This window comes from Python bivittatus, unplaced genomic scaffold (assembly GCF_059951505.1).
Source record: "Python bivittatus isolate LINGU-HERP-01145 unplaced genomic scaffold, Pbiv_v1 ctg000080_np1212, whole genome shotgun sequence".
Taxonomy (NCBI): Eukaryota; Metazoa; Chordata; class Lepidosauria; order Squamata; family Pythonidae; genus Python; species Python bivittatus.
Window position 1 is genome coordinate 41,093,046 of NW_028277035.1, and position 16,138 is coordinate 41,109,183.

Below are 16,138 nucleotides of genomic sequence, written 5' to 3' on the forward strand. Positions count from 1 at the left end.
GTGGCTAAGTATATTATGCAAGCCCAGCCAATGTTTATAGTTGTGTGAGTGTGAACCTAAAGTATTGGATTAATCCAGTAAACCATGGCTTACTGTGAACACAGCCCAGAGAATGTTGGTGCAGCCATTCCATTTGTTTGAACAAGTAGACACCAGATGGGGTAGTGAGCTGCATGGGCAGCATCACTGGTGAATGCACGAACTTGAGCCTAGACATCACATTAATAGTAATAACCAATATAATGTTTTCACAGATTTTTAATGTGTATGCCTTCAAATAATATGGCTCAGGCAAGGTTAGATTTTCAAAATTCATGTCTCTGTGACTAGGTTAATGCAATATGCCATGCCACGATTAAAGTCATATTATGGCTTAGCAGCTTGTTTGAATCAAGTCTGTGTGTAGTCAGAGAAAGGTCCCATTATAAATGATCCAGCAGCTGTGTTCTTGTGACATACTGAAGCAAAAACAAGCCAACCATATTTTAGCTTAGTGGCTGTGTGTACCAGTTATTAATTCCACCACCTTTCCACAATACAAAACAGAGATCTCTGGCTGGGTTCACAATTCAGACTTATTTGAATTATGGTTTGTTAAACAAGCCATACTGAAGATCAGAAGATGAAATACGTTTGGCTCACTAATTTGTCTGCTTTTAAGTAATCAACATATAAGACACAAGCAGAAAGTGAAGCACATGACAGACTTCTTATAGACCTAAATACAACAATCCTAATTTCCGATTGCCTACTCATTTGTGTTCATTCCTCAGGTTCACCTTGCAGGTGTGAATAGCCAGTCAAAACAACTATGAGATAGGATGGGGAAGGTGATCCTGTGCACAAGCTATTCCTTGGTACCTACTAATGACGGCTTTTTTTTTTTCCTGTCAGACCAGGCTGAAGCCTTTACTGCATGGACTTGTGGTTGGTCACCTTCTAGAATCTTCACAAAAGATCATCCTTTACATATTTAATCTCACACTCCATCCATGCACAACCACTTACTTACTTGTCAACGGCTGACTGAATCATAACTTTGGGCCCAACCTCTTTGTTGTAAGTTCTAGGAATCAGCACGTCACATCATATTTAGTAAGTCTGGCCTAGTGTCTCCACTATTTTGGTTCCTGCTGAACTACTCAACTAGTCCTTAAGGTGTCTTTGTCACTCTCTTAGCAAATGGCCCACTGTCTAAATATGTTAAAAATAAGCTTTAGTAAATTTTTAGCTCTGTAACTCTATGTGAAAAATAGCTACTGGCCTTTATTAATACATATGTACAAATGATTCATACATGATCAATAGCATATTATATTAGCATAGAATAATTATTTTCTATTCCTACATAGAATTGCCTGTAACAAGTAAATTGGAAAAATGAATGTTGTAATACTTCATATTTGACATGAGTACGTTAATCTACTGCACTTAAAGAGGCCCTTATCCAGCTCAACTACTACTGACTGTATCCATGCAGTTGTTTGATAGCATCACCGAAGCGCTTGACATGTCTGCCATCCACAATTTTTAATTTCCCCCCCCCAACTAGCTACCCTACCTGGACAGCAAAAAGATCCGGAAAACTATTAGATGGCAGCAAAGAACCTTAGAAAATTGCCATCTAGTGGTCATCTGAAGCACTGCAGCCCAGGCATGACCGCTCAAGCCAACAGCCCTGCAATTTCTGGTGGTCTTAGCCAAGCACTAACCAGGCTTGAACCTGCTTCACATCCAAGATCTGCCGAAAGGCGTAGCCTGGGTTATCCTTGACTGTTTCACTGCACCTGATTCTCTGCAAATGTTATCATAACATGGTTTACAGTAGCCCTAATTTGTTTTTACTATGGTTTAGTGAATAAACCCAATGCCTGGGCTCACAAAAGACAAACGCAAACCGGCCACGGCTGAAAGCGATGTTTGAACCTTCCAACAACTTTCACCCTCCCCAGCCCACGCGGCCCGGCGTCAAGCCCTCCGCAGCCTCAGGCGGGAAACGCAAAGAGCGCCGAGAGCTCCGCCAGCCCTTCCTCGGATGAACGAGCGCGCAGAACGGTCCTCCTGCCAGGCGACCTCCAACCCCAAAGGCAGCCAGCCGGCCGGCCGGCCGGCCGGGGAAAAGCCAAAGCCAGGGGCGGCCTTCCGGGGGCCATCTCCGCAGCCGGGCAGGCGGGACCGCAGTTCTCGCCCGCCTGCCGAGAACAGCAAGAGGCGCCAGGAAGGCGGGAAGGGGCCTGCCGTGCAATCGCGGGGCTGGGGCGGCCCTTAGCGGCGAAGGAGAGCGCTGCGGGCGGCTTTTCCTGCCCCTCCCAGCAGGGCCGGGGCCGGGGCCGGGGCCGGGGCAAGAGCGGAGAGACATGGAGGAGGCGGAGAAGGCCGGGGCTGAGCCCAGGCGGCGGAGGAGCCGGCGCCGCTCCAGCGGGCGTTGCAGCTCGGAGCGATCGCCCAGCCCCGGCCGCCTGGACGTGAGCTCGCCGCGCTTCGACCCGCTGCTGGCGCTGTACTCGGAGCGCACCCCGCTGCCTTACCCGGCCGCGCCCTGCTTCAACAACCTGGCCGAGTACGAGAGCTTCCAGCGCGGCCTGCTCCGCGCCCCGGGTCGCCCGCGAGCAGCCGCTGGCCGCAGCAGCCGCTCCGCCGGGACGCGCGTCCGGAGCCGAGCCGGGCGGGCCCCTGCCGACCCCGAACGCCTCCAGCGGCTCCGCAGCCTCATGATGGTCAAGGAGCCCAGGCCAGAAGCGGCCGAGAGGGCGCGGGCGCGGGGCAGGAGGGCGCCGCGCAACGTCCTCACTAAGATGCCCCGTAAGCCGAGCGGCGTTTAGCGCAGCGTCTCCTTTCGGACGGAAATACCCCGATCCCCCCCCCCGCCCCCCGTCTGCCCCCAAGTAGCTGACCGACGGGCGGGCAGGCAGTCTGCTCGTGTCAGAGACCAGCCCTCGTTATTGGAAGCAGTTCGGGGATTGGATCCCGCACGCGAGAGCAGGCACTGAACGCAGCCTGTGCATGTGGGCGAGCTCTGAAGTCCAGAATATGCCGCATGTTGGCTTTGACCTGGGCACAGACAGGCACGAATAAAAACCTGAGTGGGTGCAGAACAAGCTAGTGGGTGAAGAGGCTCTAAAGAGAGAGGGAGTGGTTTTGCTTGTTAGTTTCTGAAAGTAATATTCTACGTTCACCAAAACATTTTTTTTTAACGGATCCAGTAATTCTGTTTTCTAGCTGTAATTGGTTTAAGTTAAGAATAAGTGCTAAGGAGAGAATGAAAGAAAGGTAAGAAAATAGAACTGTGAGAGATGGCCTATTTTGAAGGTGGGTGGTATGGAAAGAGTCCTGACAAGCCATTTTGCAGCGGGAATTAGTGGATGTGTCACCCACCGCAGTAGATTACAAACTAGCTGCCTACATTTGCCCTTAGCATGTTGTGTGAATCTAGTCTATGTGCTTAGTTTATTGTTTACTGTGTTGTGTGAATCCACAATATGGGATCAGTTGATTAAAGCATAGTTAGGCTGACTTTAAATATGTGGGTCATAATTAGCCAGCAAATGTGGGCTAAGGAGAGGCCTGGCTAAGGGGTTTGAAAATTGAGGTGGCATGAGGGACGATCCAGGCAGTAGGTGCTTTGATCTTTTAGGGAAGAAAGACCTTTGGGAGATTTCAAAAGAGAACATAGACCACCACAACCTGGGGTCCTCCTGCAAGACTAGTAATTAGGAGTGATGAAAGTTGCTTATCTCATTATTGGCTTACCACATTGATATTCAGCTCTTCCTTCAAAAATTTAAGACAGTGCAGATGTATTTATTAAAACAGTTACTTTCTACCCTTCTGCTGCAAAAGTTCTACCCTGTATGTGGTATCAAACAGGCAAGTAGTTCTGCTCAGCTGCTGAAACCAATCCATAAAAACATTTGCCATATCCAAAAGAAGTCTAATGAGTAGATACTAAAAATACTGAAGGTATTCAGGTTACCTTCAGCTGTCAGTGAAACACAGTGAAAGAAAGATGGCCAGCTATGCTTTGGAGACCAGACCGTTCCATCTTCTGAGGTACAAGAGTTGACAAGGCCCTCTTGTAGATGCATCCCCTACTATAGCTCAGCCGGATTCAGTGTGAGCAATGCCTTGAAGAGAGTGTGTGCAGCGGAGAAAGGGAGGATGTGGGTCCATGGGTTAAATGAAAAGTTGAGGTCACTCGTATCTCCTTATTTTCATCACTGGACCACAGAGCTTTCATAAATTGAATGCCACAACTATTGGACCACTTGAAAACTGGTTAAAGTGATGGGCATAGTTGGCCAATGAACATTTCTTTCCAGATCGAATAGCAATGGGAAGAGTGAGAGAACTGTCCAAGGTATTTTCTTGGGGAAGCACCAAAAATATTGCTGACATTCTTAAGCATAAGGAATTGAGGTAGAATGGCTTGGAACCATTTCCGGTGATAGAAACATAGTGTGGTGGAAAATAAAGGATCTGAAGTTTCCACTGGCTTAGATGTTCTGGATGTTGAGTAAAGGTTAGGCATTACTGTTCAGATGAGATTGAGAGTGGCTTCAAAGTAAAAGCCCTAGTATGGATCCAGCATGAAGTAAATACAAACTGCCTGTATTTTCTCCAGCATGTTGTACATACACATCAAACAACTTTCAAAAACGCATTTAGAATGTATGACATGTATCAACTTTTATTCTGCATTCTAAAATAATGTTCAAAGGTAGTGCTGAGAAGGTCTGGCTATTAGTAGCTGATATTAATGGTGTTCAAGAGATTTTGGATTTGAAATGCTTCAGACTTGAAATAATCTCTTTGGGTTCAAAACAGCTGTTCTAACCTTACTGAAAGTGTTCTTATGTTGTGCTGATCATTCTGGTAAGGCCATAAGCACTCATTTCAGAATTATACTGTTTCAAATTCAGAATGTTTTGCAGCCTCCTAATTGACACAAGTCTGTAATTTGCAGCAACGTGCTTTTTTTCCCCTTTTCTTCCAAAACTTATTTCTTCTTTCAGGTTTGAATTAAAATGACTAGACTTGGAGGAAATGCTGCTTTTAAGCCTGGAATTTGAAGTTGTCTTTTGCAGCTGTTGTTGCAGTAGTATGTCCTTAGATTGTTATGATCTTGGTTCTTAAGCTTGTATTCCAGGGTTATAAATACAGTGCAGAAGTTATGGTAATAGAATAATAGGCAAGCTTCTATGCTGATGTCTGTTATTTGTTCTGAGATTATATATTAAATCCTTTCATCACATTCCCATTACTTTCAGAGAGATCACGGTTTCCCAGCTATGATCTGAATGCCTGTACTAGGGGTGAGAAGAGTGGTAAAAATGGATTATATCAAACTGAAAATGCTAGATGTTGAGCCTTAATTCAGGAGTTGCAATGTTTTAAATAACAGGTGCATTCACACAATTAAACACGTTGTTGTTGTTTTAAATGGCCATATTTCACAAGGCCATTAAGTGAGATTGCTCAAATCTTGGAGATTTGTCAATCTCACAAGTTTGGGATAGTTTTAGTCTTTGTCATTAATTAGGGAGCTGCAGTCTGCATTTTGGGATGCAACAAATGTCCCGACACTTGTGGATGCCATGATGCCAATCCCAGAATAGTGTTTTATGTTACTGACAAATTACTTTACATTATCAAATACCTAACAAATAAACTCTGTTCCATATCTAAGCATAAAATAAATGCTTGCAGTAGAATAGGTTGGAAGACATGGCTAATATGGTAAAATATTTTCAGTGAAAGCATTTTGTTTAGAAAATAATGAAGTTTGGAAAGTATACTTTATCTTTTGCATTCATAAAGTCCCACATAGCATATTTTTCCTATTAATGATTTTATTAATATATCGTTCATATATATCATAAATATAAATATGTGATATTTTATTCATATCATTACATTTTCTAGACAATTGTACAATTTAGGCTATTTAGCCTAAATAAAAAATCCAGATTTCCCTTTTCGTGAGGTGTTATTAAATGCTGACTTGGCCCTTGGTCTACCCATTGCTGCATCCTAAAAACCAGGCCTGCCTACCTACCTTCAAATCGCAAGGAATAGAACAGGCAAATTGTACGCCACTGATTTCTGGGGGGAGTAAAAGAGCACAATCTGCCCAAAGCAACTTCCTTGTGGCATAGTTGGGTAGCAGTGAATGAAGCCTGATCATACATGTTGCTTTCTGCTCCAGAATTTGTACAAAATACCCTAGCACTGGGAAAGTGTTGCCCAGTAGAAGAAAATACATTTGGGAAAGTTGTATTAAAGTAGTGTGTATTTGGAAAATGTACATCTCAAAAAGACCATGTGTTAGGAATAGTTGCATTTTTTTTTAAAGTATAATCAGGAAAAGTTGCACGTAAAACTTGGGGTCTTTTTAGTAGAGAAAAGTAGACATGATGACAGATATGAATTTTCTCATTTAAGAAGGAGCTTTAAGAAAAAAAATCCGTAAAGCTATTAGACTGGTATAGGGCAGATTTAGGTTGATCAGTTTATCACCACTTCTTATTTTTGTGGCCTTCATTGGGAAAGATGTGTTGTCTTTCTCTATCCAAGTACATAGCATGCTGAGTATGTATGGGGCTGGGCCACAATTTTAACTACATGTTGCCAGCATTGGTGCTGCATTATCAAAATTGGGATTTTTTGTTGCCAGTTTGCTGGAGCAGCCGCCAAAATGTTTCTGTAGTTTATTCAGCATGCAGGCTGGTGTTTCCAGGTGTATTAATGCAAGTTTCTGATATAATAATTTACTGTTTGATCAGTGAATTGCTTTCACATGGAGCCTATTTTATACATACTTAACTGAATGGTACTCTCAGATTTAACCATGCTGTTTGAAGAATATGTTGCCTGTTTATTTTGCATCACTTGTTGTTTTTAGTATGATATTTGGCACTATTATAAAATGTTCCCCTTTCTTTCTCTCTCTCTCTCTCTGTCTCTCTCACACACACACACACGTTATCTTGGTAAAATATTTTAATAGCATCAAACCTCTCTAGGCAGCAGAGCTTCAAAATTAATATATAATTTTATGGATTGTTGATAAACATTAATTTACATTAGAAGAATATTTGATTGAATTTTTTAAGCGCTCTGGATTGGCACAAAATTATTTTTACATTTTTTTTAATAATTAGAAGAAGTGGGTTTTTTTATTATTGGATTCTAATCCATTGTTGAACTGCAAAAGGTCTGATTTTGTGTTACTGATTTTTGTTCCTGGAAGCATTATCCTGATAATAATATTTAGGAAAATCCTGTGTTAAAAAATTATTGAGTTTTAAGAATGATAAAGATACAAAGATTTTTAAAATGATGAAACTTCATGGAAGAGATCTTGAATTCCCTCTTCTTTTAAATCTGAATTAATCTTACTATTTTTAGTTTGTTTCCTGTTGTGAAAAAAATATGAAATGACTGGAGATTGGAATTAAATGTGAACCAAATAATTGCAGCTGTCTATCAGTGTAGAAGAGAAAGAGGTTAACTTCCTTGGGTTCTGCTTTCAGACTGATACATAGAGATAATACCAAAAAAGATTTATCTTCTACTTCTCATCTGGCTTATAAAGTATAGAAGCACTTGCTTCATTGAGCTTATCTTAGTGATCTTCCAAGGGATTCCAGATTCTAATGGCCATGGAGGTGGTATAGTACAGTGCGGCAATTTGCAGTGAAGTAGGAAAATTACATGTAGTAAGTGTGCCTAAATGACCTTGTGCACTCCTCTCCAGTCTGGGCATCCTCCAGATGGGTGACTTCAACTTGTAGAATTCCTCAGCCATCCTACTTTTTGTTGAGAATAGTCAGAGTTGAAATCTACAGTACAGGAGGTATCCAGGTTGTGGAAGGATGCTCAAATGATAGGAAGCTGGGGAAAAAGAGGAATATTGAAACTGGCTCAGAGAATCTGCAATTGGCTATATCTTAAAATGTTTCCTCCCCAAAAGAAAGACTTGTTGCCAACTCTACTTGGAACCAGTCCTGGACATTTCCTCATTCCCAATATCTGTGCTATCTGTGTGTATGTGACACACTTACAGAATCCACACTCTAGAAAACAGTAAATCCAGGACTGCTATCTCTGCACTAGGTAATTTAGTACCCTTTTAATGCTAACATGATCCTTTAATGTCATCAAGGCAGATGGCTGGTATATTTATTTATAGTTACTCATAATAAATGATGAGATACAAAGGACTAATCATTTGCAAGATTAGAATTTAGACTGTGTTGATTGTTGTTTGGTTACTGACATGATTATCAACCAGAAATATTAACTATTGCATAGTAACAAGCCTTTTAATAATCCTTTAGAACTAGGATATTAAGCATGTGTTCTGTACTAAAAATCCATTTACCACTATTGCATATCCAATTACATCCCCATAGGCTCCGTAGATGATTGATTATAAGTCTGCAGTGCCTAAAGCCAGAGAAAAATAAATTCCATGAAGTTAAGAATAATACTTGTTAATGTTTGCAGAAGCATTATACAATATTTGATTAAATGATTGTCACAGAATAAAAATGTACTTTTTGTTTTTAGAGGGGGATAAAATAAAAGAACTGTGCCAATTAATGCTCAGTGAGAAGGTAGATAGAACATTTGGGTGCTTTCAGATGGATAGTTCCTGATACTATCATTCAAAAGTATCCTGTGGGTATTCCCTCTTATGCCTTGTGGGCAGAAGTAGAATTCATAGCATAATAATAATAGCAATAATAGCTGCAAACTCTTTGCTTCTATGGCCAATGATGGTTGTTATTTTTCTTTCCAGTTCATGAAGGCAGTCCACTTGGGGAACTCCACCGCTGTGTCCGTGATGGTGTAAAGGTCAACGTCCATATTCGAACTTTCAAGGGGCTTCGTGGTGTCTGCACTGGATTCTTGGTTGCATTTGACAAGTTCTGGAATATGGTAAATGATGAACATTTCCTTTCTGTGGTTTTTACCAGCATTTACTTGAAAGCTTCAGACCACCCAGGATGTGAATGTACGCAGGTGGGAGAGCAAGCAAGAGTTTTGGGTGTGGCATTTCCAATGCACAAAAAATGTCAAAGAACCTTGGCTCTGAATCTTCACTTTAAGTGTATGGAACTGCTGTTAAATGCTTTGAGCGTATCCAAATGGGCTTATTCTCATCATGAAATTAAAATTCTGGATGAGCAAGGTGGACATCCTCCTGCTTTTTCTTTTATGATATCTCAGTCAGTGAGACAAGTATTAAATCATTGTTTCATGTGAGTATCCTTCTGACTCCTGTCACCTTTCCCCACCTCAACTCCAAAATTTATGTTAAGAAGACCCTGCATGTTTTAAGACTTTCTGCCTATTTCCCTTGCCCTAGGCCCTGACAGATGTAGATGAGACATACCGAAAACCAGTGCTGGGTAAAGCTTTCTATGTGGAGCCACAGTTGACCCTCACCAGAGTAAGTTTCCATTCTCCATGTGCACAATATCACATGCACTTCAAAAAGACACATCAGAAGTGACACTTAGCTGATTTCAGGCTAAAGAGTGTTTAGTTTCTTTTTTTACATAAATATATAATTTTTATTAAATATTTTTAAAAAGAAGATAAAAACTAGTTCAAACTAATATAAAGTAAGAAAAAGAAAAGAAAAAGAAGGAAATCAAAGAGAAAGCTAAAAGTGCAAGAAAGGAAAAAAAGGAAAAGAAAAATAGAAAAGAAAGAAAAAAGATACAAAGAAGCAGCTTTGATCTTCCTTACAGCAGTTATAAGTACAATTATAAATCTACCTCTTACTTTATGGTTACAATATAACTCTCTTCTTTCTATAATCTATCCTCTCAAATCATCAAAATCATAAATCATAAGTTTATCTTTTTCTGTTTCATGCAAAACGTCTATAAGGGATTTCCAGTCAAAAAGAGCGTTTAGTTTCAAGTAAATCTGTTACAAACTCTTCTATTTAAGAAGGGCTAGGTGGCTCTTTCCTGTCTTCCCCTGCCTTATAAAGTTCTGATATCACTGCTGGCAAGGAAGAAGGAAGGTTCTTTATTCTTTTTATAATTGGCAGAGCATGTGTATTTGTTCTTGGGCAAGGTTCTTTTTTTAAAAACAATGTTGAGCAGTCCTTGGTATGGGTTTTCTATTAACTGACTAGTGTCTGTAGAAGACTTCAGACAGTCCTACTGCACGTGCACAAAAGAATGTGTGGTGTGTGTGTGCAATTTGGAAGGATTAACCTGCTACTAACCTGCTTGCCACACATTAATGACATGTGGAATACCGAGTTCCCCTGCACAAAGAAATCCTGCTAGTGTAAATAGAGGGCCTGCTGAGCAGACTAGGTTTATCGTCTTCTAGAGGCAGGCCTGCTACTTATACTAACAGCATTTCTTTGGGCAGGGAGCTCTACAGATTGCTGTCTGCTCCTGTATCATTTCAACATGTGCATGGACTTATCCTCAGTGCTCACTAGCTCCATCCTTGGCAAACCCTGTTTAATAAAAAGAAGTAGTTGATAAATGTTTGAAGGTGGGAGTAAAGAATGAATGAACATATGCGTACAGAACAGAAGACTTTTAAATAAAAACGAACAGGGAGCTCACTCATGAACCATCAGAGGGAGAAGTCAGAAGGTGATCTAGCATTCGGCTTCTTCATGGTTCACCCAGGACAGAATCCTGTTTGCCACTTCTTTTCAGTGCCTACATGTGTCTGTTCTCTTGCAAAGTGTGTCTTTTAAAATCCTAAATGCAGATCTTGCTCTGGCCATATTGATGCAAATTTTGCTTGCTTTGGGAGGAATATTCTAAGCTCAGTCATAGGAGTGGTTGATACATATTGCTTAATAACTTAGCATTTAATGTGTCACGCTTGTTTTGATTGAGAAAAGTGATTATTGTTGGGGGTATTCGTCCTGCGATAGCTTTTTTCTGTGGGCATGTAGCGCTATATAGCAGTAATCAAAAAGGTGAACTTGCACTCTTCCCCAGCCATTGCATTCATGACAAATCTTCATTAGATTTTTCCAGCATAAATGTATGTACATTACTACCATTTAACATTTAATGTTGGCAGTGCACTGGCTACTATATAAAATTGAAATGATACAGTCCCGCCCCAAAGGGATTTTAATTCAAATCAGTTGTATCAATTATTTGGCCTCTGGGACACAATAAAGGGGAACAAAATTGTGAGAAATTTTTCCTGCCTGATCTGCAGTATGTGTACTGTACGAGAAGTGTGTGAATCATGCATGGTCACATCTATAGAAAATGCAAGATTTGGAGAACTTGTTGACTGAGGAAAAATAGATCCTCTCTTTTGCAAAAGAGGACTTACTAAATCTATTTTAATTGGACAAAAGAGCACTGGGATCTCATTTAACAAGATTAGTTTCCAGTGCTCATCCACGGCTTGAACAGGTCAGTCTGAGTATAAAACAAGATGAGGCCATCTATTATAACTTGTGAATTTACTCCCAATGTTTCTCTGTAGCTCTTTGACAGATTGAGGTTGCAGGAATCCTTGGTTAAAAAAGAAGCCGATTCAAAGGCGACTGCAGACTTGCCAGCCCTTCCGTATGATCCAAGGACATCGGGGAGGAAATCTGAGTCAGGTAGGGGAAGATCAGAGGAGGAGCATGGAGCAAAGAAGCACGCCAGCAGAGAGAGGACACGAAGCTCTAGTTTGCCTAAAGTCTCTGGGAGGGACACGGACTTGCCCAGCGGAATCTCCCAAGCAGAGGAGAAGAGCACAGCTGGCAGAAGAGGCCGTTCACGAAAAAAGCAGAGGCCCAAAGTGGATTATCAGCAAGTGTTTACACGACACATAAACCAGATTTTCATTCGGGGAGAGAATGTCCTGCTTGTTCACCTAGCACACTGATCTCACTGGACTGATTCCAGCAATAGCACCGCAGTGGTGAAAAGGGATAGTATTGCAACTCTTTTTCCTTTCTTTTGGCAAAAAGAGAGAAAGGATTATAGACATAGAAACAAGAACATCTTGAGCCAATTGTCTGTTTGGGTAGACTGGAATTTACCTACAGTTGATGCGGCCTCCCCAAAAAGAGATCCCCTAAGCTTTGGGAGATACGCGGGCTGTGTGGCTTTCAAAATTGTGTGGCTTGGATATGGAGCAACTATCACTATAAGTAACTATTTAAGATACACAGTATATAGAGTTGGCTAAGCAGCTCTGGAAAAGCTGTACAGTCGTGACACTGACACTTCCGTAAGAAATGTGAATCAATTTAAATGATGGGACAGAATGCTGTAATACATAGTGAGAGAATGAAGAGTTCAGCTGTAGGAAATAGCTTGCCTGAAGCCATCTCCCCCTTCTCCATACACTATGCACGGTGGGGCCAAAAGCACCAGTCCAGCTGTGCATTGCAGGGCTTCTGAGGTGTAAAGGGGCTCCATTCACAAAATGAATGGAGAGGAAGAAGGAATTTGCACTGCAACTACTGTAATTAGAAAAAGCCTTTCCTTATCAATTCATCTTTTATTTTTTCTTTTTCAGTGATTGAAAGCAGCATTTGACATTTTGTTTGGTATTTATAAAAACTAGGCCCTCAACCCAGTTTTCTCTACATTTTTCCCCACCCATTTCTACCTGCGAACAATATGTGTGGCTTCCCTAGTTTGAGCTTGTTTCAATATCATTTTCAACCCAGAAATTTCAGCTTTTTCCATCCATTTCGGTGTCTTCACAATAAAGACTAAGATGTACGTGTGTGGCTTAAAAAAAGAAATTGTTGAATGTATGCTTGGTGTTGTCGTGCACTGTCTAGTGGCTTTGGGATACTGATTTCCCAGCAACAGTTAGTAACTACAGAAAATACTTTGTTTGCAATATCTGGAAGGATTTTTCCAATTCTTTTTTGGCTCACAGTGATCCTTTTCAGATGCTGCTTGTTCTTGAGAAGCATGTTTAAAACAGCTGAAAAGAATGCATGATGATTATTTCAAAAATTGGTGCTATTCACAGCACCCCTGTATTATTCAGCATCTGTCAGAACAGTGCAAGATGTAACAATGCATGCACATGGACCATGCCATGAAAATGCTTATGGGGAATGTGTTCAACATGTCAGTAACTAGAGAAGATTCCCTGAAGTAGGGGAAATACCATGAGGTTTTCCACAATTTTATGTAGAATTCCAAAGCATCTATAAAAGCATAATTAATACTATACATTTGGTGAGTCATTCTGCATTCCTAGAATAACTGGACAATCTTCTAATGACTGAGTTGTGCTACACAAAGGTCAGTTGTGATATATTTTTGTCTGAATGGCAAAATCAAGTATAATTTACCTAGTATTCTCCAGAGAGTAAAAATCAAGCATTTGGGGGATGGGGAAATCTTGTCATCAGATATATTTTTTTTAACATATTTTGGGGGATCAGAAGCATTTTAGAAGGCACACAGCTTTGCTGCTGCATCTGATCCTTGTGTTGGAAGCAAAACAGGCAATTAAAGGAAAGCCTCATTGCTTCTTCTGAATACTTTGGCTGAAGGTTTTGCTACCACCAAGAACTAATGGAAAAATGATTCTCCTTTGGGATGCTGGAACCCTGAATTGCATGATAATAATTACCCAGAACAGGGCAGCCTGGGGAAGAGGTTTTCCTGACTCACTCAAGTCCACCCCTTTTGGAGCCCATATTTCCCTCAAAAGAGGTGAAAATAATCACGTTAGGCAGTTTTCAGTGCAGACATGAGAAAGTTGAATGGCTCTCACCCTTGACTTTTACTTTAAATTAGGTGAAGCGTGAAAATGCACATAACATTTAATTTTCCCCAGTGTTGAATTACTCAGAACATATTTTAAGTTATCAGTGTAATTCAGGGCATGGTAGTAAATATGGTAACAGTCAAGGAAAGGAGCTAGGAAGCAATATGCATAGCATACAAATGAATTTTTGTGTAATTGTATTTGTTTTAACAAAAATGGGAATGATGTATGCAAAATGTGTGTCTTCCATGGTGTCTTCTTTCTTTCAGTCCTCCTTTGCCATTCTATATGTTTGTTTGTTTTAGTAAATTTTTTTACTAGAATTTTTTTTACTCTAGTTGCCCTTTCTAATGTGACTTTCTCCAGCCTCTTGTAGTGTACAACATCAAAAGGTTCTCTCCAAGATAGTCTTCTCTGCTGCTTTCAGATATATTTTCTGGGACTTCCATCTAGATTGCACTTAGAGTAGGCTTATAGGTGTCCAGTAGAAGCTGCAAGATATCATGTGCATCGTTACATCATCCACTCCCCTTGGACTCTTTATTGTAAGAGTCTTATGGCTGGATCCAAAGTGATTGATATCTGTTTTGACTTCTGTTGGATGGCACAAAGTTTGACCTTTGCTTAGGATGATTTTCTTTAACTCACTAGATTCATAGATATCGCTTGCTTTAAAAAAATCCCATTTTTTTCTTCTGTTTTGAAAGTCAGTACCATATGTATTCTGGAACTTTGGACAGCTTCATGTACTTCAGTAATAGGGTCAAAAGCTAATATTGGAATGGATTGTTCAAATTTAGTTGTATATTTTTCCATTAGTGGCCTATTCCCATATCTGAACCAAATACATTTATATTAAATACAATACATTCTTCCTTTTTCTTTTCTTTTTCCACATCAAAAGCTGAATATATACTTTAGTTATTTAATACACTTTACCTGTTTGTTTCATTCTTAGCAATTTATGATGATTTTTTAAAACTAAGTTTAATACCTTACCTAGTATTTTGTTTCTATGTGATGAAAGCCAAACTTCCTTGGTACAATCACATTTGTAAAATGGGATATTGCTTGCACTTTTGATTCTATGCATTTACTACCCTGAGCATCACTCTCTTTCTTGCTACTGTTTTTGTCTTCTAGAATATTCTGTTAATTATTTGAGTGCAGGAGTTTCTTGCAGGCATCTGGTTCCCTTATTGGCTGGAACTTAATTTCAGAAGATCAGAACTTCTCTCTGATTTTCTTTTGCTGCTTTTTTCCCCACATAGCTTCTAAAGTGTCATTACTGAACTTGCAAGCAGAAGTAATTCTGGAATCATCTCATTCCTTGACCTTTGTTTCTGCCTAAACCCTATAGATCATTAATATTTCCAAATCATTCTTATTTTGAAATCATATAAATCTTAAATAGTTTGTTGGTTGCTGTTACTTGAACTTCTAGGTGCTAAGCTTAATTTCCAAGGCGTTACTTCTCATATACTAGGTATAAAAAAGTATTTGGAAACAGCCTATCTTCCTGTCTGCCCTCAACCCATAGCAGTTTAACTCAGGACAGCTTAATTCGTTTCTGCATGAATTCACGCCAATTCATATGTAATTTCTTTAGGCTTGCTGCTTGCTTGCCAGAATGGAAAGTATACTACCAAAGCATAGTTTAAAAACTTTAAAAGCTACCAAGGCATAGTCTGATAGCCAGTAGGGATATGCATAAAACCTTGAAAAAGAAAGTTTGATGCTAGAGGTTGTGTAGATACAATGGGTAGAACACTTATCTGTGAGGAAAAGGATTAATATTCTGATTGCTTTATTGGACAGTCTATAATCTATGAATGGATAAATTTACAGTAATGATTAATCCTTAGTTTGACTGAAAAAGAAAAAGTAAGCAGAACTAAAATAGAAAAAAATCCTACCTTCAGATGTGGAATATTTAGCCAAATTGGCTCTCTTGGTTTTCCTATTCTGTGCATTTCTGTTGAAGAAAAATCTGTGGAGATTTTTGAAACTCAGGTTGTCTTAAAACTCAAGTCATCTGTTGGCAAAAGCTAAGGTTGATTTTAAATATAAGTTCCATCTGGACAGTGTTTAAAAATGCTTCTCTGTGACAACTTGATAAGTTTAACATTGTGAACTGAGTACTGTGTGAATTGTCTAGCTGCTTACAAGATTTTTACCTCAGTGGTATGAAATAAGCTATGGAGGACAGCTATAAAGTGGTGTCAGTTGCTTCTACTATTCCTCCTCCTCTTCCTCCTCCCCCTCCCAAGCAGTCTTCCTTCCATTATCTATTGAAGGAAGCTACATTTAACCTCTGCCATACTATGGATCTAGTCCCTTCTATGAAGTGTTGGTCATCCTATGTAACAGCAGACATATTGGCTGTCACTGGATA

At 40.1% G+C, this 16,138-nt stretch overlaps 1 protein-coding gene across 1 annotated transcript; it reads left to right on the top strand.

The window, feature by feature from the left end:
* The first annotated feature begins 2,100 nt into the window (after positions 1 to 2,100).
* Positions 2,101 to 14,615, top strand: LSM11 (LSM11, U7 small nuclear RNA associated). Its single transcript, XM_007435656.3, has 4 exons — positions 2,101 to 2,802; positions 8,804 to 8,943; positions 9,374 to 9,457; positions 11,497 to 14,615. Exons 1-4 carry the CDS (start codon positions 2,358 to 2,360, stop codon positions 11,884 to 11,886), a joined length of 1,059 nt encoding a protein of 352 aa, XP_007435718.3. The 5' UTR covers positions 2,101 to 2,357; the 3' UTR covers positions 11,887 to 14,615.
* Positions 14,616 to 16,138: the final 1,523 nt, after the last annotated feature.